Source organism: Osmia lignaria, chromosome 8 (genome assembly GCF_051020975.1).
Source record: "Osmia lignaria lignaria isolate PbOS001 chromosome 8, iyOsmLign1, whole genome shotgun sequence".
Taxonomy (NCBI): Eukaryota; Metazoa; Arthropoda; class Insecta; order Hymenoptera; family Megachilidae; genus Osmia; species Osmia lignaria.
The window spans coordinates 8623649-8650184 of record NC_135039.1 but is presented as its reverse complement, the minus strand read 5'-3'; the positions used below and the strand labels follow the sequence as shown (position 1 = coordinate 8650184).

The following is a 26536-nucleotide window of genomic DNA, read 5'->3' as shown; positions in this document are numbered from 1 at the left end:
GAAAGGAGGAAAGGCATATATTTTTTCTTTCGACCATCGAATGGTGAAAGCGTCAACTGTCGTTGTATCGGGTTCTGGAAGACGGGAACAAAATCTAGGACATTTTCGATTTAATCTTGATGCAAAAAGGTCAATTGTAAAGGCTCCAAACTTCCTGTTGATTTTTTCAAATGCCTTACTACATAGTTCCCATTCTATATCTATGTTAGACATTCTTGATGCTCGATCAGCTTCTGTGTTCTGAACTGAAGGGATATAAGACGCGAAGATCCAAATTTTTCTCCTTTCGCACCATTGCCAGACCTTTCGGGCTAAATCGTTTAAATGGGGATATTGAATGCTACCTGTTCTGTTGATATAGGATATTGCAGCCGTGTTATCAATTCTTAGGAGAATTTCGCAATTTGATAGTTTGTCTGCGAAACATTTCAGGCCATAGTGTGCTGCTAGCAATTCTAGATAGTTTATGCTAAACTTTCTTTCCTCGATCGTCCAGAAGCCATGACTATTTACACCGTTACAGTGTGCACCCCACCCAGTCAAAGATGCGTCTGAAGTTATCTCAAGTTTGAACTGTTGGGTTCTAATTGGGTTTGAGCCTGTTGGTATATTTCTTTTCCACCAGTATAGTTCGTTCATTATTAACTTGTTAACGTAGATTCGACCGTCGTAGTCGTTATCATTTAAAATTAATGATAAATATTTTTGTCTTTCTAGTCTTTTACAGTAGATAGACCCATATGCAATTGCTGGGCAGGCTGCAGACAACTTTCCCAGCAGTTTTGCAAAGTCTCTAATTTTATAGTATTTGTTTTCCTCAAAGGTATTAATTAGTGATTTTATCTGTTCCTTCTTACTGTCTGTTAACTCTAATCTGAGGTCTAATGAATTGATAATAAAACCCAAATATTTACATTTTTGACTGGGAGTCTGTGAGCTTTTTTGATAGTTTATGATGAAGCCTAATCGTTCCAGCAGCTTTTTTATCAGAGTAGAATTTTCTTCACAGGATTTATCTGAGTTTCCAACTATTAAGATATCATCTATGTATATAACTGACAAAATTTCTAGTTCCCTAATTTTATGCATGACTGGTTTCATGATTTTTTGTATAAGTAAAGGGACTTGTGCATAAGCCAAAAGGTAAACATGTAAACTGAAACATCTGTCCTTGAAATCTAAATCTTAAGAATTTCCGGAAGGATTTATGAGTATTAATAAGGTAATATGCGTCTTTTAAATCTATTGAACACATATATGCACCTCTAGATATTAAGTGTTTAGCGGATTTAATATCCTCCATTTTAAAATGGGTAGTATCAATAAATTTGTTTAAATTTTTTAGGTTAATAATAAATCTGCTGGAACCATCCGGTTTGTCAACTAGAAAGAAAGAGATAAATTGATTATCTTCGTCTTCACAGGGTTCTACTACTTTTTTAGCTAGTAGTTTGTTAATTTCTTGTTTTATTTTAATAAGATTGTGTCTAGCCCACTTTGGCTCTGCTGGCGGTCTTAATTGGTATGGAGTTGTTTTAAAAGGTATTTTATAACCCTTTAGACATTCTAGAACAAATGTATCATCGGTGAGTTGTTCCCAGTTTTTTATAAAGTGTTTCAGGCGGCCTGCCGGTATGCTTGCCTCAGTTACTTCCTTGGGGGCAGACGATGACTCGCCGTCCGGCTCGATGCTTTTGTCGTGCTGTAATTTGTTCGCTGAGGCCTGGACTTGAATCTTATTACAGATTTTTTCTGTTGGTTCCCCACCTGCTTGTATTTTGCAGGTGGGTACTTCGAGTTTCCCTGGTCCCTGGATTTGGGGTTTATTGTTTTAGCCTCCTTTACTTGTTCGGCAAATTTTTTGCCATACAACCATTCATCTGCTTTGGTAGCATCAACTGTTGGCTTAACCGATTTGTTCATTAGTGGGGTAATGAAGGCTCTTCGTGCCTTAGACTGTTGATGAAATACGTCCGTTAATAGTTTTCCCGTATCGCATAAGTATTTCATGAGCGCCTCCTGGTCGATACCGTCTTCCGGTTCTTCCAGAATCATGGACACTGCTGCACCTAGTGCCGAAATCGCCGAGCCAATACAGTTTTGTGTCTCCGCAAAGTGTTCATCTCGTTTTAAGGCTATTTCTGTCATGACTGGACCAATTTCTATGTTTACTTTTGGTGCCTCCGTGTAGAAATCGTCCTTTCTAGGATAGGTTTCGAGGATATTTTTCTTTTTATCCTCCGGGTAACCCTCCTGCATCCATCTTTGCCAGCGAATCTTTAGTTCTTCATTTATTTTTATTGGTATTTCTTTTTTGGTGTCAGGATGCTCTCCTAGCATTTCTAACATAACCTCATTGATGGGAGTTTTATTTGCGGGTATTTCCCTATCTTCCGTACTAGCGATATCGAGTGGTTCCTCAGCCTCTTGTGGTTGGGTGAGGTTGCTTGTATCAACGTTCTCCTTATCCAGGTTTTTGTCTGGAAGAGAACATTTTTAACGCATGATTACACTTATTGTGTACATTGTTATTTATTCCTAAATATTTATTTCTTTGTCATACGGACTTGTTAGTCGTATGGACTTTATTGTAGGCGTTTTTTGTCTTATAGACCTTGGTCGTATGGACAGCTTTGTCGTATGGACGGTTTTGTCGTATGGACAGTTTTGTGTGTATGTATTGTTTACATATACGTAGATATATTATAAGTAAATGTCTCGTATGGAGACTAAATACTTTATGTAGCATGATAACGGTTTCGTATGGAGACTCGTGTATCTTAGTGTTCCTAATTAATATTTACCTGCGCTTTGATTCAAGTTTTTTCCATCAGCGGCTTTATTTAACTCTGCCAGCTGAGAGATAACCTTTGTGAGGTTATTAATCTGATTTTCTATTTTTTCGAATCTTTCATCCGTTTTTTGCTTCTTCCTATTTCTTTCCCTTGATCGTGAACGGGATCCTTTCTTCTTTTTATCCCCTGACATAATAAATTCTTTACTATTAAGTAGTTTTTTGGTAATTTTTTATTGCACTTATTACTCGGCACGTGTGAAACTTTATACACAACGAAACAATATGATTATAGGTGGCGCCACGGCCGGATATCACAGGCTAGGCGCCAAAAAATTTTCAAGACTTATACTCTAAAATGTGTGAAAATTTAGCAATGACGAGCATTACTACAGATTATCATCGAGAACGAGACGTATAGCATAATTATAACATCTTGAATAACACAAATAAATGAAATCAGTTAATATATAAATATGCCTTTTATTTATAATACAAAGTACAAACTATATTATAATACAAAATATTTATAGTAATGTATCTTTTTTATTATTTTTTCTTGCTCCTTTTTAGAGCAACTTCTTTCTGTTCTTTTAGTTTAGCTTTCTCTTCTTCTTTCTCTTTCTTCATTCTAGCTTTTTCTTCTTCTTTCTCTTTCTTTCTTCTAGCTTTTTCTTCATTGTTAAGCTTTTTTAATTTAGCTCTCTTTTCATCCTGTTCTTTTTTTACTTTTATGTTCTCTAATTTTAATCGCTTTCTTTCTTCTTTTTGTTGCTCTTTTTCTTTTTTTATTTCAATCTTTCGTTTTTGATATTCCCTCTATTTATCGGAGGTTGCAACCGCTGGAATCTTTTCTTTGTTTCTTTTCGTTTTATGAGACAAATTTTCTTCTGGCCAGAGCAGCACTTCTTGAAAAAGTGTATGAATAGATGTATTATTATTATCTGTAATTAGTTAACGATTTATTTATAAGTAATTGTTTTACTTATTTTTTCTTCAAAAATATTTATTTTAAATACTTACCATGTTTATTTGGACATGCATTTTCATCGGTTACTTGACTATTATAATCAATTATCACGCCGTGTGATAAAATGTCTGGCTGCTCTGCTATATCTGAATTATTGTTAGATTTTATTTGGTTTCATTGTGTTATTTGTGCGGATGTGTAAATGTAGTTTTTTTATTTGTTCGGGGCATATTTATCAACTAAGAAACGATAAAATAAATAAATTTAACCTTAAATATAATAATTAAATTCGTCCAAAGAAAATATTAATTTCTTAATGACAGTTACATATTTATATTCGAGGGTCATCTCATTGAAATTATCCGATTAGAAATAGGAACTTATTGGTTATGTGAGTGACTGTATTACTACTCACCTATTTTTTCTGCAAATAGAAAGTAAAACTGAAAAAAAATAACACTCTGCACTTCAAGTTTTATACTGCACGTTTCTGCCAAATTTTGGCAAAAAATATGACCAATTAAACAAGTTTTTTTTAACAAAAATCGGATGTCCACGTGTTACTCGCGATCGTAACCAAATCGTTCAAGACAGGTTTCGTTATGGCGGAGGCACTTATTAAATTTATTTCTATTAAAATGCTGCCATCCATTGAACAGCGGATTGTAGCATTTTGTACGGGAATACTGAACTAATTTGTAATGATTTTTGTAAAATTAATTTCTTATTTAACTCTTTATATTAAATAAAGATATGCGCACTGAGCAGAAATCGGCACGTGATTCGGAATAGGGACATTCACCTTATATTTTTCAGCAGCGAGGCGTGCTACGGTGCGCCATATAAAATCCACGCGTTCAGTCAGTTAGAATTTACCGGAGCGGGTTAATTCTATCATTTAGGTTCAAAGAAGGATAGCATGATCACCGTACATCTCACTCTAAACACGCGTCAATGTTTCGATTTTGTTCTTCAGCCGTATTGTCGCGATGCCTCTGACGAGATGAGCGTTTGAATGTGTTTGTAAAAATACTTAAGGCGCTGTTGCCTTCCTAGATCGTGTTGCGCGCACGCTAGCTGAGAATTAAACCTTTCAAATTCGTAACAGACCACGCAAGTGGCTCCACCAGGCCCAACGAAAAAACTGCTGTAATACTGACGTCCCGAATCGGAGAGGTCACGTGCCGTGTCTGCCCCCTTAAGGGCACAGACTCCTTGTGCCATGACCTGTATTCGTGCACTCACACAATCAACGGAAAGCATGCACGTATACGCCATGTGTGAGAGAGACACTCGATTTCGTAGATTCCATTTTTCGTCTCGATAATTGCATAAATGAAATTTTCGCGGGTACAGCACACACGGGTAGACTTCGCTACAGGTCGGTCTGGTCCGCTTGAACGATAATAAACATCATACGTTGAGAAAAATGGAATTTTGGAAACTGTACGGTTGAGACAGACGCTGTTGTAAGCAAACAACATGGCTGCCGAATGCTGCGTTCGGCTACATTTTAGCGAATATTGGACGATTTAATCGTTTTTTCACTGATAACAGAGCAGACCAACTTCCCTTGAACTAGCACAATATCACTGAAATTCGATTTTTCACAATTTATCACTTATGGAAGACGTAAAATGGAATCTACGATTTGCACGCATCAGACGTCAAATAGACATAAGAATAGTTCAGTGATTCTCCGTCAGAGGCATTGATTTGACCACGTTATCATCAGGGTCGATAAAAACACAGATCAGTCGATAAATGTAAATTCTAATTTGACACCACAAATGGCTACGCGAATATAGCCACAAGTATGGCATAGTTGCCGCAACGTATTAAGGGGGGAAATACCTTTAGAACGTTGAAAAATCGCAATATTTTTTTTTTCTATAGGATGTTAGTAGAACATCTTAAGAGTATGGTGCCAACGTTTTAAAGCGAAATTCGGAGCCCTTCTGATGCTATACCCCATAAACGGGACTCATAGGCGGTAGCCCACCGCGGGTATATATTCACGCGCTCTAAACGGAGGAGCCGCCGTTCATAATTCCCTCCTTTCAGTCATTGTAAACATGGTACTTTACATTGTTTGAGTTATATAGGAAAAATTATCATGCAGCGCGATTTCCTATAGCTCGAATTTATACAACTCGTGAAATATTAATTCAAAATATATATTTTATATATATATATATTTTTTCGTGAAATATCAGTTTTAAGAACTATGAGTGCTTTGAATATTGTGATTGGAAAACAAGCAAAAACATACGCCGACAAAATCGACGAACAAAGAATAATTCGACAGGAGCGACGCACCTCATTAACTACAAAAGAGGTTCGAAAAGCAAGAAGAGAGCAACGTATGGAGAAAAATCAGCTCTATGAGGAAACAGAAGGTATAGTGTACGGCGCAGGAATCGCAGACTAGCTGGTAAGTCATTGAAATTATTGAGTTATCACTTATGGAAACTTTGAACGTGTTTATCTCAAAACTACATTTTCGAAATCGGTGGAATCAATAACTCAAAAACTACTCACTCGATCTTGCTGAAATTTTGTACACATATCTATAACAATATTGTCTTATATATGAACCTAGAGATATGAAATAAATTGCAAATAAAAGTACCTTTTTATTGCAAGATCTAGCGAAAATTTCATGTAAAATTCAAAGTTTCTGTTTAAAAGCGTGTCATTTTTCCAATTTTCAATATTTTTCACTTTCTGTAGGTTCATCTACAACCTGTAAATGTTAATTATCGAAATATGTCTTGCTGGTTTGTTTCAGATCAATGTAGTCAAAGCTAGAGCTTACACCATTCGATAAGACCCACCACAACCTTCTCGAAAAACAGGGACATAACTCCGCCATTTTTAAATATTTTGAAAAACAAAAAATACGATATAATAAAGAAAGAATATAATAAATGATAACCAAAGTTTCAAAAATGTAAAACAATCCTTTCCTTTTCAAAAAAACGCATAAAGATAAGCTCGTTTTCATCCGTCTAAAGGTATTTCCCCCCTTAAGACTTCTGTCACGCTGTTGCCACATCTGTTACAATTGCAACAGGCTCGCGCCGATTTTGATTCCTGCCAGACATAGAAAAGAATAGGGCGCTCGAGAGAGAAAGAGGTTCGAGAATGAAACAATACATGTACTAATGTGTGCAACCATCAAACTTTTTTATTCATATTTATAATCATGTTTTTTTCATCAATTAAATTACAGATAGAATACTTGAAATGGTATGCCAGAAAAATGAATTATAAAACTTGCACCATATACACTGAAAACTCGGTAAATGTACATAATTATTGCGGGTCCACTCCGCAACTGTTATGGAATAGGAGAATCATTTTTCAAATTTGATTGCCTAGTCAGTAAACACTGATTAGAAAGAGTCAGTAGCTAAAGACGAAAGAGGGACTAAAACCGGGATTTATTGCCTTCATTTAAATGCCCCGTGTCAATGTGACCATACTAATGCACAGAATAAAGTTTTTTATTTTGTACTTTTTGTTAATAAAAATTTCACTATCATGTGGAGAAGATTTTTCTGATTAAAATGAAGCTAAACACAATATAAATCGGTCAACATTTAATAGCATAATATTGGGTTAAATGTTGTGCTTGTGAGTCTTTCTCTCTTTGTTTATCCGTCTTGCGCTATCCTTTTCTATGTTCGGAAACATCAAAGAACGGCGGATTCGTGGTGCTGGTAGGGGTAGAATGAATGAAATAATACACATAACGTAAGTACGCGGCCATAAGACTTATAGGAATGAAAACTACCTGACATAATAATTTCAAGAAGGGAATAAGAAATAAAGAAATTAATAATGAATTTTAATATAATTCTGTCACACTTAGACTGGGACACCCTGTATATGCAGGTACAATTATATTAAAATTCATTATTATATTTCAAATGAAAAAGATTTCAATAACACGTGGCTAGAGTGGCTGTCATGGGAATCGACGATGTAGACGGCGCGGAGAAAGAAGAGGCATTGTTTATATTTATTGATTATATTTCAATCGATAAATATTGTATATTATAGATCAATTTACATGTCTTTATTTTTCATTCCTTTCCTGAAATTATTAATACCATATAGTTTTTATTCCTATAAGCCTTATAGTCGCGTACGTTATGTGTATTACAGAGTCTAATCGGATCTGTCGTAGCGTGTGACTATATTTACGCCGATCGGCCCTACGTTGTTTCATTCATGATACTCCTTCTCTTTCTCTCGCGCTGTCCTTTTCTATGTCCGCCAGGAATCAAAATCTCGCTCGGCTCGAGCAAATTCATTTTGCTAGATGGTCACAGATGCGGCAACACCGCGATAGAACTCTCAAATGATGTGATTTGGCAACTATGCCACCTCACTTTCGTTTCTGATTCTGCATAATGACGTTAGATGTCACACCGTCAAATGTCGAATTTCTCAATTATGTGTTTTCACGATTGCCCGATTCTTTCCAATGGCGCTTACATCGATTCGGAGGAGGCCTCGAAGGAGTCTGTGCCCTTAAGGTGATGCGAGCGTCGAGGCCGAACTCCAAATTCCGCGTTGGTAAAACAGTCAACGTTTCATCGAAAATTAGGCCGAACAGAAACTGATTTCAAGTTCCCACCTCAGTTATCACATCCAACTAACGGCATGCTATGCTACGTCACACCTAAATGACACACGGATGCTACGATAGCTATATTATGTATGTCACCGCCAAAGTATATAAAATAATTTTTAACAAAAAACAAATCCGACTTCGAAATGCACTAAAAAGTGTCAAATAATTTCTATTTCATTTATACCAATATTCCATAGCTATTAATAATATCTACTTAATCGTTAAATAGGATACCAAATACATTTCAAAGTTTTCAGAGGCGGCGCAAAATTAAAAACTTTTCCTCTACTAAGAAGATCCTAACTCGGACGTCAGCAACCTATGATAAATCACCCATTTGATAATTTCAAGTAAATAATATTCAACGGGAATCAACAAACCCATTGCGAATTAACTATACTGCAGTTCACGAGTGACCGCACTTAACTCGCGCAGCTAGTGACCTACTGTGGTCTAGGGAGATTTTTAATAGTGCGTGTGATTCCCCTTTACAGCTTGCTTCTTACTTTGCGTTCACATAATTTTTTTCTTGCGACAAATAATAGGAATTTCATTGTATCGTGAAACTTTACAATATCATCACCGGTTATCAATTATCGTATGTCATATATTTCTGCCCGCCATTTATATGGTCGCAAAGCATAATAAGAAGCAAGCTGTAGAGGGGAATAACACACGTTATTAAAAATCTCTCTAGACCTAGTGAGCGGCGCGAGTTAAGTATGGTCTCTTGTGAACTGCAGTATAGTGCATGTACATCAGGAGGGCTGCTAATTTCTCATACAATCGTTACAATTACAAATGTTTTCAGCCGGACCTATAATTTTTCTCTTACGACTTATTAATTACCAAGTTTGCCATACCGCAATCAAATCGTTATGGCAGCATCGTTTGTTCGGGTATTTTTAATTTTGCGCCGCCTCCGAAAACTTTGAAATGTATTTGGTATCCTATTTAACGATTAAGTAGATATTATTAATAGCTATGGAATATTGGTATAAATGAAATAGAAATTATTTGACACTTTTTAGTGCATTTCGAAATCGGATTTGTTTTTTGTTAAAAATTATTTTATTTCACACTTTTTAGTGGAACCTGTAGTATTTTTAGGATAGTGTAAGGTGATTTTGGGTTTCTGTTACTTAGCTAATAACCATAAACCTGAAAAATATTGACCAAATTTAAATGGTTAATAAACAACAAATTCCATAAATTTTTGCAAGTGGGGTCATCGCGGATATACAGAGTGTCACGCGACTACCTCTACAGCCGAAGAGGGATGATTGCTAAGGTGATTCTAAACAACTTTTTCCTTTTCCAAAATGTTGGTTAAGGCTTGTTTTTCTAGTTATTAACAAAAAACACCGACCAATCCGGGCCTGACGTAGGTTGCAAACGAACGGCTCGGCACCCCGTTAGCATAGCACAATAAAAAAATTGGACGGGTAGAACATTTTTAGTCGTTGTTTAAAATGAATACGGAACCTAATCTCTTGTCGCCTATCATAATGTAAAAAATGAAATTCTAAGCATTCTAAACAACAAATGAAAATGATTGAAATGGAATAATTAATAAACGTTTGAATTGGAAGCCACGTTAATGATGAAAAATTTGAAAACAATATAAATGAAACTTTCGCATTCGTTCGTAAATTAACCTACTACGCTGAAAGCAGATAATTGTCACTGGGAATCGAGGAAACACGTTCGGTAGAACAGCAATTTTCATGATCGGGCCAGTGAACTCCCCTCATTTATTGCACTTAGGTGTGAATAATAGGCGAGGTGTTTGCTCATCGAATGTCCAGAATCGACACAGTGATCTAGTGGGAATTATTTGCTTTCAGCGTAGCAAGTTAATTTAGAAACGAATGGGTAAGTTTCATTTAAATTGTTTTCAATTTTGCACCATTAGTGTAGCCTTCAATTCAAACGTTTATTAATTATACCACTTCAAACATTTTTATTTGTTGTTTAAAATCCTTAGAATTTCCTTTTTTCCATTATGACAGGCAATAAGAGATTAGGTTCCATATTCATTCCAAATAGCGACTAAAAATGTTCTACCAGTTCAGCTTTTTTTATTGTGCTATGCCAACGGGGTGCCAAGGCGTTCATTCGCGACCAACGTCCGGCCCGGTCTTCGTACCCGAAACTGCAGTCCCTGGGACTGCGCTCTATCCGCGCTCGGATTGGTCGGTGTTTTTTGTTATTAACTCGTAAACCAAGCCTTAACCAACAATTTGGCAAAGGAAAAAGTTGTTTAGAATCCCCTTAGCAATCATCCCTCTACGGCTGTCGAGGTAGTCGCCTGACACCCTGTAATTCCTACCAAATATGAAAGGTTTCATCGCGAACGATACCTTGCAGAGTAACATGAAGGCGTAGATTTTTTGCTATAATAGTAGTTATTAACAAATTTAATAAATTTTTGCAAGTGAGATCATCGCGGATATACCTCCTACTAAATGTGAAAGTTTTCATCACAATCGATACATTCCCTGCAGCATAAACGCCAGAAGACATAAATGAAGTATTACGTTTTTTGCGACATAAGTCGTTAGGAATGAAAAAATACAAACATTTTTTTGCGAGACCAATCGGGAAATATACTCTACAAGATGCAAAATTTTTTATTCGATTGGTCCATCCGTCTCGCGGTAATCGGTGAAAAATATAAGTCAAGCATTACGATTTTTGGAAAAAAATCGTTAACAATGAAAAAATGCAAAATGTTTTTTTAACAGGACCAATTGGAAGACATACTCTACAAGATGCAAAATGTTTCGTTCCGATTGGTCCATCCATCTTGGAGTAATCGGCGAACATACATTTAGAAGAAATAGTCATTAGGAATGAAAAAATGCAAAATATTTTTTTTACTGGACCAATGAGGAGTTACACTCTACAGGACGCAAAAAGTTTCGTTCCGATTGGCCCATCCGCCTCTGAGTAATCGGCGAACGTACGTCGCACGTACATGACATAGTACGCTTTTTTGCAATAAAAAGCGTTCGGAATGAAAAAATGCAAAATGTTTTTTTAACGGGACCAATCGGGAGACATACTCTACCAGATGCAAAAGGTTTCGTTCCGATTGGTCCATCCGTCTCGGCGTAATCGATGAACATGAAAAAAAAAAAAAAAACCATCGAATTGAGTATCCTCCTCCTTTTCGAAGTCGGATAAAAATACGATACTGCATATATCACCTAGGAAATGTATGAATGATCAAACTGCTTCAGCCAAATATTATATATACATTTATTGTAATATAACATAACCAGGGGAAGAATATTCCTACAAATCGAATGTCTAAAGTTATTTGTTTTATAATATGTCCTGATATTGTACTCCGAATTCCTACCAATCGAATGCCTAAGGTTAGTTTATCCTTTTCAATGAAATCGCCAATGTACCTGTATGTACATCGTTAGTACACAGGATAAGTAATAGGGGAATAAATGACAAGAATGTAAGTAGACAATGAAAATATTTATTATAAAAATTAATACCAATAATAATAATAATAATAATAATAATAAAATAAAATGAAACAAGAATATTTAAATGTATAAAAATTTTAACTTATACTAATAATAATAATAATAATAATAAAATAAAATGTTATTTTATAATTTTTTCCTGAAATCAAACAGGTCATATTTTTATATTATCTTTGTCATTATTACATATACAGATATTATCGTCGTACTCACTTCAAGTGTGCCGCCCGCAGCAGCAAGTACAGCTACGGCGGCCCGCGCCGCAGTTCTGCGTGCGTCCGCACGGGCCGCTGTAGGGACAGTGACTGCGTCCGCACGGGCCGCTGTAGGGACAGTGACTGCGTCCGCACGGGCCGCTGTAGGGACAGTGACTGCGGCCGCGGCCGCGGCCGCAACCGTGACGGCACGTTGCTTGCCGCCACAGCCGCCTGGCCTCTCTGCGGCGTTGCCGGAACAGCCGCTGTTCTGACCTGTATGCCTGGAAAAATAAATATAATGTTATTATTCATAAACAATGAATAGCAGAAATAACGTAAAAAAATGACTTACGGTTGGCTGTTCCGGCGCGTAGAGCCCGGCTACTGGGGACTGATACGCCGGATAGGCCAGATACGGCGGCTGGTGGTGCGGCTGCGGCGGCGGTTAGTGCGGCGGCTGGTGCGGCGGCTGGTGCGGCGGCTGGTGCAACGGCTGGTGCAGCGGCTGGTGCAGCGGCTGGTGCTGTGGCTGCGGCTGCAAAAATAAATATTATGATATTATGTATAAACAATAGCAGAAATAACGTATGTACATGAACGCAAAAAAATGACTTACGATAAGCCCAGCATGTTGCCGTTCGCCCTTTAGTTCCTGTATTTGCTGCCGCAAGGTAGCAAGTTCCGTCTTATTCTGTTGCATCTGCAACGATTGCTGCTGTAGCAGCTGCTGCACTTGCTGTTGCAGCTGCAACAGCGGCTCCGCTTCTTCCGGTTTTTTATCTTCACCATCTGAAAACAAATTGAAAAACATGGGTAATATGTACCTGAAATTGAATCAAATGAGTTTCGGTTTCTCGATAAGCTATACCAGAGCTCGACAAAATTTCCACTTTTCAGCCGATTTTCAGCTGTCTCCGCTTACCGCTTTTCCCCTTGCCGCGACGTTCATCACGCAGCCTGCGAACCGCTTGAGGCTCAGGAGCGTATCACTCGTAAACGTATGCTGGCAAAAAACGCATCGATAATAGTACCTCGTAGGTGGGGTGGAAAGCTATTGCCAGCATACGTTTACGAGTGATACGCTCCTGAGCCTCTAACGGTTCGTTGGCTGCGCGCTGAACGTCGCGACAAGGGGAATAGCGGTAGGCGGAAACAACTGAAAATCGGCTGAAAAGTGCAAATTTTGTCGAGCTTTGACGATGAGCTATACTTTACTAAGATATAAAATTACAATTATTCTAAATCTGGAATAAAATAGTAAATGTGTATACGCGTGTCCGCGAGACAATATAATATACGATTATTCCAACAATTATTGCAACAATTGTTGCAGAAACCGTTGGGATAGTGGTCTGTTTCATTGTCTCGGGGAGACGCATCTAAAAAAGGCAATTTTAAAATTTTTTATTTCAGCCTGTGATGAAAATTTGACATTAGAACTACCAAAGGGGTCAAAATGATCGCTTTCCAGTTTCTTATTTGAAATTAAAAAATTTTATCAAGGTATTTTTGCTGTTCTACTGATATAACATTTGTAAAAAATATGTTATGTGTATACTGAACATTTCATCGAGATCGGTCAATACACTGAGAAGTTACAAGTAATTAATTTCTGAAAATCGTGGCTTTTCATCCAAGAACGTAACTACTTCTGTTCTTAGGCGATTATCTGAAATTTACTTATAACTTCTAAATGCATTGACCGATCTCGATGAAATTTTAAGAATGCACATAACTCATTTTAATGTACGAAAGACATCAATGACACCCGCGAAGTAAAGATAAAAAGAAACACTTACTGTCGGTTTTCTCCATCTTCGATTGCACTACCTTCCTCTCTCGTTCGTAGCATTCGTTGAACTGTCGATGCCAGTGAAATTAGAAAACGCGACAGCGTTGGCGTTTCATTTTTGTTTCACATCTACGAAGCGCGTTGTCATCTAAGTGTTTCTAACAATAAGACGTCTTCACGGTAACGTAGAAGACATATTATTGAGAAAATTTCCAAGCATTTGTGAAAAAAATAAACACAAATGGGAAATCAAAAAGGTAGTAGTCGTAAAGGATTGCGTGTAGGGAGAAAACTCTCCCTGAAAAGTGGTGACAGAAAACTGTACGTGTTTCAGATTTATACATTTCAGTAATTTGTATGAATTATCCTATAAATATTTATAATTTTATGCGTTCTACCTTGCAGGCGACAGAAACAACGGCAATCGTCGACAATGAAGATTGACGCTGCTGTAGTTTTCGAAGAAAAATATAATGTACCATTAAAATCTTTTGGGAAAACTATAAAGGACGATAGTCAGATAGATATGTCTGATAAAAATCCTTCATTTTTCCCAAATAATGTAAAAGATGTGGGGCGCATCTTATCAGAAAACGCCCTTCGCGAAAATAACGATGTAGGGCGCATCTTATCAGACAACGCCCTTCGCAAAAACGATGAAACTGTCGTTGTACAATGTGAATGTACAAGTGAGAGACTCACTGTACAAAACGTCCTGGACAATAGCGACGACAATTTCGTCGTAGGCGTCGGACACTTTGATGTGGGACGTATTTCGGAAAATGTGCCAGAAGGCCGCCGCATTGTTGACGTTCACTTCTTCTGGAATGAAATACATAGAATGTTCGACAACCATGCGCGAGGTATTGAATGTCATTTCCGCGATTGGAAAATGATCGGTAGTCGCCAGCATGGGTGTCTGACACAGTTTTTCTTCAAGTGCCAAATGTGCAATTACGAAGATACTGTTTGGTCGGAACCTATGCATTCAGATATAACGAATGTAAATGAGGCCATGACGACCGCGACTGTTACAGTCGGAATCGGCTATGCACAATTAGAAGAATTATGCGCCGCCCTGAACATGCCCTGCATAGCTGAAACGACGTACCGCAGGTACCGTGAAAAACTTGTCGATGAGTTTATGAAAAGCGCAATGCATACCATGCAGGCAGCAGGTGAAGAAGAAAGACGATTAGCTTCTGAAAACAATGAAGTCGTCGACGGTATCCCGTACATAACTGTCATAGCGGATGGTAGCTGGATGAAGAGATCGTATGGTACGAATTATGATTCACTTTCCGGTGTTGGTGCCATTCTAGGTTTCCGCACAGGAAAAGTTCTGTTTATCGGCATACGAAATAAATACTGCACAATATGTGATATAGCGGAACGAAAAGCTAAATCCCCAAAACATCATAAATGTTATAAAAATTATGATCGTTATGCCAGTTCTAGTAGCATGGAAAGTGATGCTATTGCTGAAGGTTTCAATTACATCATTCAAATGCATGGCTTGATATATAGAACGGTTGTTGCCGATGGTGATAGCAACGTCTATCATACTATTGTGAATAACAGACCTTACCGAGAACAAAAAGTAACTGTTAGAAAAGTAGAGTGTACCAATCACTTACTTCGTAATTTATGTAAGAAGTTGAGACACGTTGCGGAGAAAACGCAAACGAAGGGTCACAGAGCTCGTGGCTACGTTGCATACCGAAAGCTGTTGTTTTAGCAGTCAATGCGCGAAAACAAGAAAAAGGGCCTCAGCATATCAAAGCTAGAGAACTTCAGAAGGACATTTTAAGTATTCCGAGCCATATATTTGGTGAGCATAAGGAGTGCAATAGCCGCACCCATACGTGTATGCCGGACGAAAACAGAGCTGAGAAAAATTACGTTCCATCTTTGAAATTGTTCGGTCTGTATAGCGAAGTCGAGAAAGCCATACGATTCCTCAGCTGCTATTCGGATAGCTTGTTAATGAATGTTACAAACAATCCCGCAGAAACTTTTAATTCAATTATCTGCAAAGAGGTTGGTGGAAAACGTATTAATTTTGGTGCAAGAGGTTCCTACAATGCTAGAGTTGCAGGAGCTGTTACGCAATACAATACGCAACAAGTACTTACAGAAATGCATAAGAACATGTGTAAAACCGTTCCGCCACTAGTAAAGAGATTAGAGGAACGGCGACAAAAAAAAGTTGCGAAAACGAAACAATTTCGAATGACCTATAGTAAGACAAGGAAATTAAAGCCAGTGCAAGGAACGGATAAATATGGTCCAAACTCGCAAAGACCAGATCTTCCGAGTGATATGCTGCTTCAACTTCGCAAGGAATATTTTCAAAAGCTTGCTGACAATGCAAAATATCGTACACTAATAGAAACGAACACAAGAGAGCAAGACGATTCAGATTTATGGAGAGCTTTAAAGGAGGAAATGCTAACTGCCTCGAATTTTGGAGCAGTATGTCGCATGAGACAAACAACGTCCTGCGCAGCAATGGTAAAAAACATTTTATATCCTCCATCTGTCGATACCGCTGCTATGAAATACGGCCGCGATAAAGAACACATAGCAAGAAAAGATGTGGCGAACGCAATGAAAACAAGAATTCGAACTTGTGGATTGTTCATTGATCGCGACATTCCATACTTGGGTGCATCTCCTGATGGACTTGTCGACGATGACGGTTTACTGGAACTGAAATGCCCGCAATCTGCTGAGAATTTGACAGCGACAGACGCAATAGAAACAATACGTCACTTACGAAACATCTTCGATAAGAGAGATATACAAGAAATGAATAGGAAGCACCAGTATTTCTACCAAGTACAAGGTCAGTTGCATATAACGCAGCGGAAGTACTGTATTTTCGCTATCTGGACACCTCAAAGCATACATATTGTTGCGCCGGGGAGTGGAGCTTGCACTTTCCATCGTAAAATAAATAGAGATGAAGCAAACTAGACTGTCTATATTTCGATTACAAAGGAGTTCTTAAGCAATAGATCCGTACAGGTCGGGTTCCCGAAACATTCTGATTATCAAAAGCCGCGCGGTTGTCTAAGAGACCTCAAGCATCCGATGACGTGTTTCCGCTCGAAACTTGGAATAGCTTCACATCGTGATTCGTTGAGAGCTTCGGACGGGGCAGTCGATGGCTCGTTCGATACATCAAGAAGCAGTCGATGCATCGAAAGAGCGGAAACTTCTCACCGTCGCAACAATATGATCCACGTAAAGAGGGACGACGCATTTTGGACGAATCATATGGAACCTTTCCTAACGCGTTTCTACGAAGAATGCATGCTTCCGGAAATATTGGACAGCCGCCACAATAGACACATGCTTATTAGAAATCCAGAATACATACTACGGGCAAAAGAAGACGCATCAATTCAAAAATCTAGTAGAAAAATCGCAAAAAAGCGTACATATGAAAACATGATACAGAACAGTGTTGAAGCATCAAATATAACCGTTGAAGCAGTAAATAGCGAGTGTGTCATTGTCAGTCATTCCGACCAAGAAGAAAAATTCATAGATGATGATGTAGGATACTATATATTGGAGACTGCTGTTTCTTCCGTAACTGACGTACAGAAAAATGTACTACCTGTGCAAAGTAAATTAAACGATGAATCGTTAGATCGATTTTTGCGTGTCGTCAGAAAAACTACTCCTTTTCAAACGCAAAGTGTGCTATACTTATAGTGTTACGTCCGGATTAATTTCAATAATCCGACCGTGGTTAACATTTATTTTCATTTTCTTTTTGACAATGTTGAATAGTTTAATCGTATAATATACTGAATTTGTGTACCTCGTCGGTGCGCAGCACTTGGAGATAATCCCAGGCGAGGCACACAAAGGAGGCTATAATTAGTCCTTTTCAAACAATAAGAAGTTAACCTTCCTTGGGACGATTGCCTTGTCGAAACCGTGTAGCAATAAACACATAGAAATTCGAAATCGCTAAGGTTAAGGAGAGGTACTATCAACATCTTTCGCCACGCGGTTAAGCAGTGCGACGCACTTGGAAGTTTCCCAGCTTAACCGCGCGGAATAAGGGAAATACGATTTTTGTTTTACTTCGCAACGAAGTACCTAACCTACCTCCAAAGCATGCGTCAGCCGACCCCTCCACGAGGAGTCCATGTGATTTGGAACAGAACAATTGGAATTTAACGGAATGAAACTGTTTGAATGATATTGGAATGCGAGGGTTTGCGTGACAACCACTGTAGTTCGAAATCGTTCACGAATGTTCGAGACAAAGGTCGACCGAGTCTATAAACATCGCCGTTAAACGTAGAACGTTCGAATATACATAAATCGTCGAGATACGAATAAGAATGTTAATAACTAATAAGCGCGGAATGAATGTTAAATAAATGCGACACGCATGTATCCGCAATTTGTCGACGATTATAAAACACCGGCTGCATCTCGCGTAAACCGCTAAACAACAAAATTAACAGAACCATTAACGTATGGATAATAATTAACGATATTCAACTAATGGTCATTCAAACTAGTAAACCAAATATTTTTAATAAAATGAAGACCTCTTTCGATACCGGAAATATCATGATAAAAGCCTCTTTAATTAGCAAATTCAAATAAATTAAGTCGTAACAGATTTCGAATATTCCAGAACTTTAGAATTGCGACGCATGAAATCCGTTGTAGCGTTAGAGGGGTAGAAAGAAATGGACAACCTTAGACGAAGGTAGAAGGAAAAGCCAGGAAGGGATGAGGGAACTAGGAAGAGCGGCCAACTAGCCCAATACGCGTGGGATTTCCCCTCCGTCACGTACCCCGATTTGCTAAATGATGTCCCCACTTTGGGCCCTTGATCGCGGGTCGAACCCTGAGATACGATCGCTTGACTGAGGCAAATCACTCTTCGTCGATAAGTCGCAAGGTGCGTGACGAGGAGCCCGTGTTCGCGTAGAGATAGAGTGTTAATCAAAACCGCGTAATTAGATTGCTCGGCAAGTCCTCTTCAAGGCAGAGTGTCGAGAGAGTTTCGATTCGGGGTTTTGTGACAAGGACTCAAACGGATACGTTAAATTCTTTTCATACTTTTCAAATTCTATGTTTTCTCTTTCATTTTATATCGTCTCGTGTATTAATTATTTTTCTTTCTTTTTCCGCGCCGCGTTGATTTAAAAATACTTTGTGTTCGTTTGTAATAGTTTGAATTCGCCTCGTAACACCGTAATAAAGGCCGATCGCGAACGCGTAGTGCAGTGGCAGTTTCCTCATCTTTTCTTTGATTTCCAGATTTCTCAACGATACCAGCGAATAAGCAAACAATCAAACGTATTATCAGATATTATTTCATCTTGTTACCTGGTAAGTTGTCCATTTCATTTTATCTAATACGACGAATCTGGACGTAGCGAGGCAAAACGGGCGATCTACGAAACCGCGTATTCTGGAAAGTTTCCCCCTAGATCGTTCCGTTCACAATAGAGACATAAGGTATCGAATATTTAAAATATTAAGAAAATTCCGATTTCACACAAAGGAAGGCGGCCGCACGAAACCGTGATTCTGGTAGTTTACCCTCTGGGACCGTTCTTTCCTTTTGTTCGCGTTTAATTCTGTATACGACATCGTCGCTCGAATCGTCGAATCGTTTAATCAAACATTAATTATTCCATAATCAATAGTCTCAGTTTCATATAATCTAAACCTTTCTTAACAATGCATTTATTTTCCCTTGTATTTCAAACAGCTCGCATTTTCTGTTAACCAACCATTCATTGTCACGTTTACTTTTTTTGAGATTATATTTTTGTTACGCCTAAACTGTTTTAATTCATTTACATTTTAAACCACTTCCTTTTCCTTCATTTTCACGCCTACCATCTTAAATTAAATTCTTATTTAACTATTAATTAATCTATCAACTCTTTTATTGTCCTAATCGCGAAGGACCTAACATCGTCTCGAGCGATTAGGACTGGTGGCAGCGCTAATACCGTTCTCAACCGCGTATCAGCCAACATAATAAAACATAGTAAATTCTCGTTTTTTTTTATTTTGTACGTCGCGCGCCGTCTCTCTCGCTCGCGACGTAACAATAGTTTACAAAATTTATCAAGCCCTGCTGTAGTGACAAAAGCGTGCAAATAATTGGAGGCAACTGTTCTGATCACTGGCGAAGTATCTATTTCGACGGTCGCAAACTCCATGTATACGACAGTTTACCTGGCAGTGCATACGACAAGCTCGTAGAGGAAGAAAAAAAATATATTGCATTACGATTTCCTCATATTCGCAAAAATGATATACTTTTTGAAAGAGTTCATGCGCAACCAGATTGTTACAGTTGTGGTGTATACGCGGCGGCATACATCACTACCATAGTTGTAACGGGGTCGGTCGGTTCGGTGCGCACGGCGTTGCGCACTGCGGCGGTATCCCCGTGCCAAGGTTCGCATGGGAACAGGTCGGTAAATAACGAGGCTGTGTTAGTATCAAAAATAGAAATGTTTATTCATAAGAAACTTTGGTGGGGGTACAGCGCGGCGTCTATCCCCGCCGGGCTGGTCGGGCGGCGGCGTTTACCTGCCTTGGTAGCTACAAGCAGAATATCGTCTGGTGGTTAGACGCGTGGAGCCAAACCTTAAATCTAGTGTACATCACTTAAGAGCTTCGGTCGGAACTCGGTCCGTCACAGAAATTACGCGGCCTTAATTCTAGCGCGGTTCGTAGCCGTTGCTACGCGGTCTTACAAACTAACGGCGCGATGTCGGAGCGCGAAGTGAAAGCGCTGAACGGAGCGCGAACGCAAAAGAACGCACGCAAACGCAAACGCAAAGTCGGGATAGGATTGGCCCGACGGTGTTTATTAAATCGCGCTGCGGTGTTTCGCGCTGCGGTGGAGTTGCTGCCCGCTTGCCTCACGCGGCTCGTCTTTTCGTCCGCTGAGGTAGAACCGAACAGCGAACGAGTCGACGATCAATCCTGGCCAGCCTGGGTAGCGCCACAAAGCTGGACGGAATCGGCTGCCCAAGGCAGAATGCGGTGCCGAGTAAGCTAGCGTTCGGAATCCCCACGGAAGCACCAGCAGAGATTATGAACGCGCACTAGCTTGGTCACCCCGGGTCAACCACGGGACTGACGAGGCTAGGTGCCTACGGTCGCTGGACCTATGGGAGCTGCCATGTCGTAGCGTAGTGCAATGCTACGGCCCGTTGGCCAGAGATCTCTTCGCCAGGTCAGCCATGGCGTCGAGAGCTCTGGTGCTCCGGTCCGGACCTCCGAGGGGGTCCCCCCGGGGCCGAAGCCCCGAGGCAACTCATCGATCCGCGCATCGATCGGTCCTACTTATACTCTAATCGCCCGGGAGTGGGGATGCCGCCGCGGTGGTGGCCCGCGATGCGCGACGCCGATCCGCGGCTGTCGTCGCATAGTTTTGGGTGGAAACCCTTGCTCAGAAAACTATTCCCATGACATACAGCGGCTGAGATGTCACTTCGTAAATATTATTGAAAATAATAGACTGTCGCCCTTCCCGACAGAATAAGAGAATAGTATTATAATATATTATGCACTGTTGGAGCATAGGCTTATTAGCGAGGTCGTCAAGGCAATTAGTCCGACAATGCGTTAGTAAAAGTTTCATTCAGAAAATGTCAGAAATAAAAAAGCATCAGTCACACCGATATGTTTCGGCTCCTAGCTTAGAATTCTTGGACCTCTCTCTTCTCCACTGTCTGTCCCTTTCTATGTTCACGCTTGGTTCGCGCCGCATGTAAACGCAGAGTTGACGCCACTGTACATTTTTTCTTTGCCTTTTCAAAATTGAGTGACATAACCCTTATCTATGCTTCAACACTTTGTATTCATGTATCTTATTTCCTGTAAAATCCTCTTTTTATTCACGGCCACCAGCAGCATAAAAATGTGTAAATACAGTAAAGTCTCGATTCGTGCATTTCAATCGGAACCGAATGCGAACTCGAATCGTGTACAGAACACGTTTCTCGAGTGAGTTCGGCACGCGTTTGATGTGGTGACAGCCGAGAATCGAGGCGTACAGGAAAAAAGCAAAATACCCGGATACGTGTGAGACAATACTAACGAAATCAAAATTTTTTAATGTTTATAATGAAAATGTAATAATGTATTTGTTAGATTTTTTTGATTAAAACAAGATCAAACATGACATAATTTGAATTATAATTATTTATTTACTTATTTATATCTAAATAAGTAAAAATAATGCAAATTATATGGTGTTTGGTCTTATTTTAATCAGTAGAACCTTACAATGACATTGGTGAAAGTTTCATTTAGCAAAAATGAAAAATAAAAAAGTTATTGTTGAATTAATGTTGTCTCTCTCAAATGTTTTTTCTCGGGCCGTTTTTCTCGGACCTCTTTCTCTTTCGCTATTTATCCTTTCCTACGTTCGCCAGCATTGAAGAACTCACTTCAACCGTGTTGTTCTTCCAGCGTCACATTTTCGTTTCCTGTTCATCGAATATTTGGGCGTAACGCTAAATCAGGAGAGTCCAGCATAATATCAGATTATATGCTGAAAAAATGTACTACTTATCTGTCTACAAAAACTTTAATACATCTGGCAACATATTTATTTTCGGGATGCTAAGTAATTAGCATTTCACTACTCTCCTGTACAGATCGTGTGTAGCAGTAGTGACTGAAAAATATTAAAAATCCAGGATATTTTGTGCCGTTGAAATGAAATAAACCGCTTACAATAAAAAATCTATCTATATAACACATTGAATTCGGCCGATAGATGTGCGTCTGCGACAGCACATGCATAAGTGTTGGTTGCCATCCGCTGGCCATTTGTCTTCTGTTTAGAAAGAAGGTCAGGGACCGTAAAGGTTCCATTCATAACTGCATATCCGAGATTTCAAGAAATGAGTATTCAAATTCAATTAGAGGTGAATATTATTGATGTGATGGGTTACGTTGCAGCCGTAAAGTGGCCGGCAACGTTTTTCTGCAATAATAATAAGAAGTAAAAAGAAATTGCAAGAAATGCACAAAAGCCATTAAAAATGCGTATTATAAATAATTTGTTATTATTTCACGAAAGCGTTTCCGACCGCAGGCGGCCGGATGTACATATATACTATAACCTGTGACCCGCTTCGGGGGTTCACTCTATACGACTTTCCAATACAACTTTCAATCTTTCCGGATCGTTTATAACCGTTAGGCGCCAGCCACGTCGCGTGGCGATCAAAATCGAAAGGGAAAAGGGGTGATCGTGGGTGTTGTACAGGGGATGGGTCTCGGGGCACTTACGCCCGTACAATACTTCGCGGGGGAGTACGCAAGGAGGAGTATCGGGGGAGAGGAGATCTCAGGGCTAGGACGGGTTCCCAGGAAGTTCGTACGTTACGCGTAGGAGGATCACGACAGGGGGGGATAGTAGGGGTTGGATGAGGGTCTCGCAAAACGCGGAAATCCTTATAACTCGCGACGATACGCGGACGCGAAAGTACGCGGGCGAAGGTGGCCGTTGCCTCGATCTCGCTTTACAATTAATACGTAATGAACTCACTTCAAACTCCTCGCACGCACTTCTCCAACTGACACTTCGCTGCCTGATAACTGTTTTCTCTCCGTTTACAAAATCGCTCTCAATCTCTCTATCAATGCTCTCGATGTCAGCCTAGGGCTCAATGACGGTTTGGGGAGGGGATGAGACTTGGAAGGGACCTCTTCCGGCAACGGGATAGATCGATTATCGATCTTCGATATACCGGTGCTCGGGGTCGATGGGGCTGGCGGATATCCCGCGATGACGGGTGGGCTGAGGTCTTCGGGCTCGGCGACAGATGGCCCCGGGTGGACGTTTTGCGTTATCTGGGCAGCTTCGTCTATTTCTGCGGAGTCCCACGTTGCTCCGTTTCCTTGGAGGTCGGGTTAGGGGTCTGTCGCCGGCCTCGTAGCTCCTTCTGCGGGTATTCTTTGTGGGTCTTCCGTCGCCTCCATCGGCCCGATACCGGTGAGCAGGGGGAAAGGGTTAAGTGAAGGAAGGGTTACGGGTGGTTTTGAGGTGGAGGTGTAAAGTGGGGAAAGCGCAGCGATTGTAACGGGGGGGCACGGGTGTCACCACGTTACAAACCTAACTGATTACATCAATAACATTCACTTGTAATTGGGTTTGAATAGACATTTCTTGGAGTCTGGTATATGCAGTTGTGAACGAAACCTTCACTCTCGTTCGACCCTCATTTCTAAACAGAAAAGTGGCAAGCAATTTGACGCAATGTATGCTGTCACAGATCAACAACTATATTTTTGCAAATATCTAGGAAAGTAAGCGAGAACGCTCCTTGAACGCGAGGTCACTCGTGTTTAAATTTTAGAGTCCACGGTCACTTCAAGGTCGTGCTATTAAACATGGATGAATGCACAATAATATTTGCTATAACATACAACAACAAAAAATGTGTGTACATACGTAAAAAACACGAGTGACCTAGAAAAAACGATTAAAAAATTACAATTTATAAAAAACGATCCTTCCATCTGATTTGTCTTTTGAAACCATTTAGATTACGTCAGTAACATTTTTTGTATTTTCAGAGATAGAGGGGCTATTTAGGTGGCCTGTTTTAAACGAAACACCCTGTACATTTGTTTCCCGATTGGTTTTCTTCAACGAACAGCATGAAATGAAATAAATGACTAACAATTAAAGAGTCGCGGGGATTAGAGAGAATGAAAGTAGGTCGCATTAAGATGTACTGGAATTGTTAATAATGTTTTATGTGCCCAGGAAACCGAGTGTATTATTAACAACATTCAACATACTAAATGTTCACCGGAAAAGATTTTGAAATCTTTTGAAAATCAATTGCTGAAAATGCAAATTCCGCTGCAAAATATTGCGGCCCTTAGTTGCGATATGCTTCTTTAATGACGGGGAAGAATTCTTCTTTTAAAACTAAATTGTTAGAGAAAAGCGGCAATGTAATTACACTCCCTTGCGTATGTCATTCGGTAGCGTTGACAACGAGTACTGCTTGCGCTACACTTCCAAAGGAATGTTTGGATTTGCTTCGGGGTGTGATTTCTTTTATAAATTTCAGGAAAATTATGAGAACGATATGTACAATTCTCTTCCGAGATATTCTTCTGTTCGCAAATCTGGAAGTGTGTATTTAGTCCGATTTCTTAGCGACCAAATTTCACTCGCGTTTCCCACCATACTTCAATCTTCGTCGAAGATTAACACATTTTCTTAGTGTGCCTTTTCTGTTCATGAGGTCGAAACGTCGGACTCCACTAATGACATATGAACCTAAATGATTATTAAAAGATAACGGAAATGTGAGGAAGTGAAGCAAAGTGAGGTTTCTCCGTTATCCCTTCAGGACAAAGTCAAGATCGCGGATCATAATATTCCATTATCCATCGCGTCCGATTTTCTTGCTCTTGTGCAAGGTACAAGAAAAGAGCCGGGAAACCGGCGATTAACCAATGCGTTCAGCCATTTTTAGAAATTTGGGACAATTGATCAGATTTTTTACAGAGCAGGCATTTTTCGAAAAATCGAATTTCGCTGAAAATCTCTCCGGAGATTTTCTTGTAAATATTCTTCTACTCGCAAATCTGGAAGTATTTAGTCCCATTTCTGAAGGAACAAATTTCGGTCGCACACTTTTTGTCACACTGCAAGCGACAAATTCCAGGAACTGGTGGGCATGGCTTGCGACTACCAACTAGGAAAAATTTACAGTCAGTAATCAGATGTTATGTAGTATATACATAGATCAACTGTAACAGTTTGGACAAGAAACTGGTACGGAGAAGTAAGGAAACGAAGATGCATTGTAACAACACGAAAAAGTAATGTTTAACAGAAAATACAACCGACTTCGAAATGCACTAAAAAGTATGAAATAATTTCTACTTCATTTATACAAATACCCAACAGCTATTAATAAAACCTATTTACTCGTTAAATAGTATACTAAATATATTTCTACCTTTTCGGAGGCGGTGCAAAATTAAAAACTTTCTTCTACTAGGAAGATCCTAGTTCAGGCATCGGCAACCTATCAAATCGTTATTGGCAGCATCGTATATTCGGGTATTTTTAATTTTGAGTTTTTGTTATAACAATAGTTATTAACAATTACAAATTGCATAAATTTTTGCAAGTGAGATATCGCGAAAATAGATTTCATCGCAATCGGTACATGCCTTGCAGAGTATACATATGTATACAATAGAAACAGTAGAGAATCGGCGACTGTATGCTGACTCATCCACCGGTAGAGACACGTAGGCATACGTAGAATTCAATGTAGTAGTAACAATAGTACCCAATCGGAAGACATACCCTACAAGATGCTAAAGGTTTCGTTCCGATTGGTCCATTCATCTCGGAGTAATCTGTGAACACACACAGAAAAAAATACATACTGATCGAACTGAGTAACCTTCTCCTTTTCGAAGTCGGTTAAAAAAGATAAGTTTGTAGTAATATATATATTTTTAACATGTATCATTAAGATTTAAATTGTAATTTTTTCTCTTATGCATACGGCGGAAGAAGACCATGATACATCGTCCGTGCGTGGGTCAGCTGCAACGGATGTCAAAAA

General features: G+C 39.3%; 1 protein-coding gene across 1 annotated transcript; it reads right to left on the bottom strand.

Moving 5' to 3' along the window:
- Nucleotides 1-1647: 1647 nt before the first annotated feature.
- Nucleotides 1648-2988, bottom strand: LOC143305610 (uncharacterized). The gene is made up of 2 exons (XM_076689795.1): nt 2805-2988; nt 1648-2480 (listed from the first exon to the last, which is right to left on the bottom strand). The coding sequence occupies exons 1-2, from the start codon at nt 2986-2988 to the stop codon at nt 1648-1650; spliced, it is 1017 nt and encodes a 338-aa protein (XP_076545910.1).
- Nucleotides 2989-26536: the final 23548 nt, after the last annotated feature.

Bases quoted from the DNA above. Each gene is read 5' to 3' on its own strand.
- LOC143305610 (XM_076689795.1), bottom strand. From the start codon at position 2,988: ATGTCAGGGGATAAAAAGAAGAAAGGATCCCGTTCACGATCAAGGGAA. The intron at 2,481-2,804 runs GTAAATATTAAT...GTTCTCTTCCAG, and splicing joins AAACTTGAATCAAAGCGCAG to ACAAAAACCTGGATAAGGAG.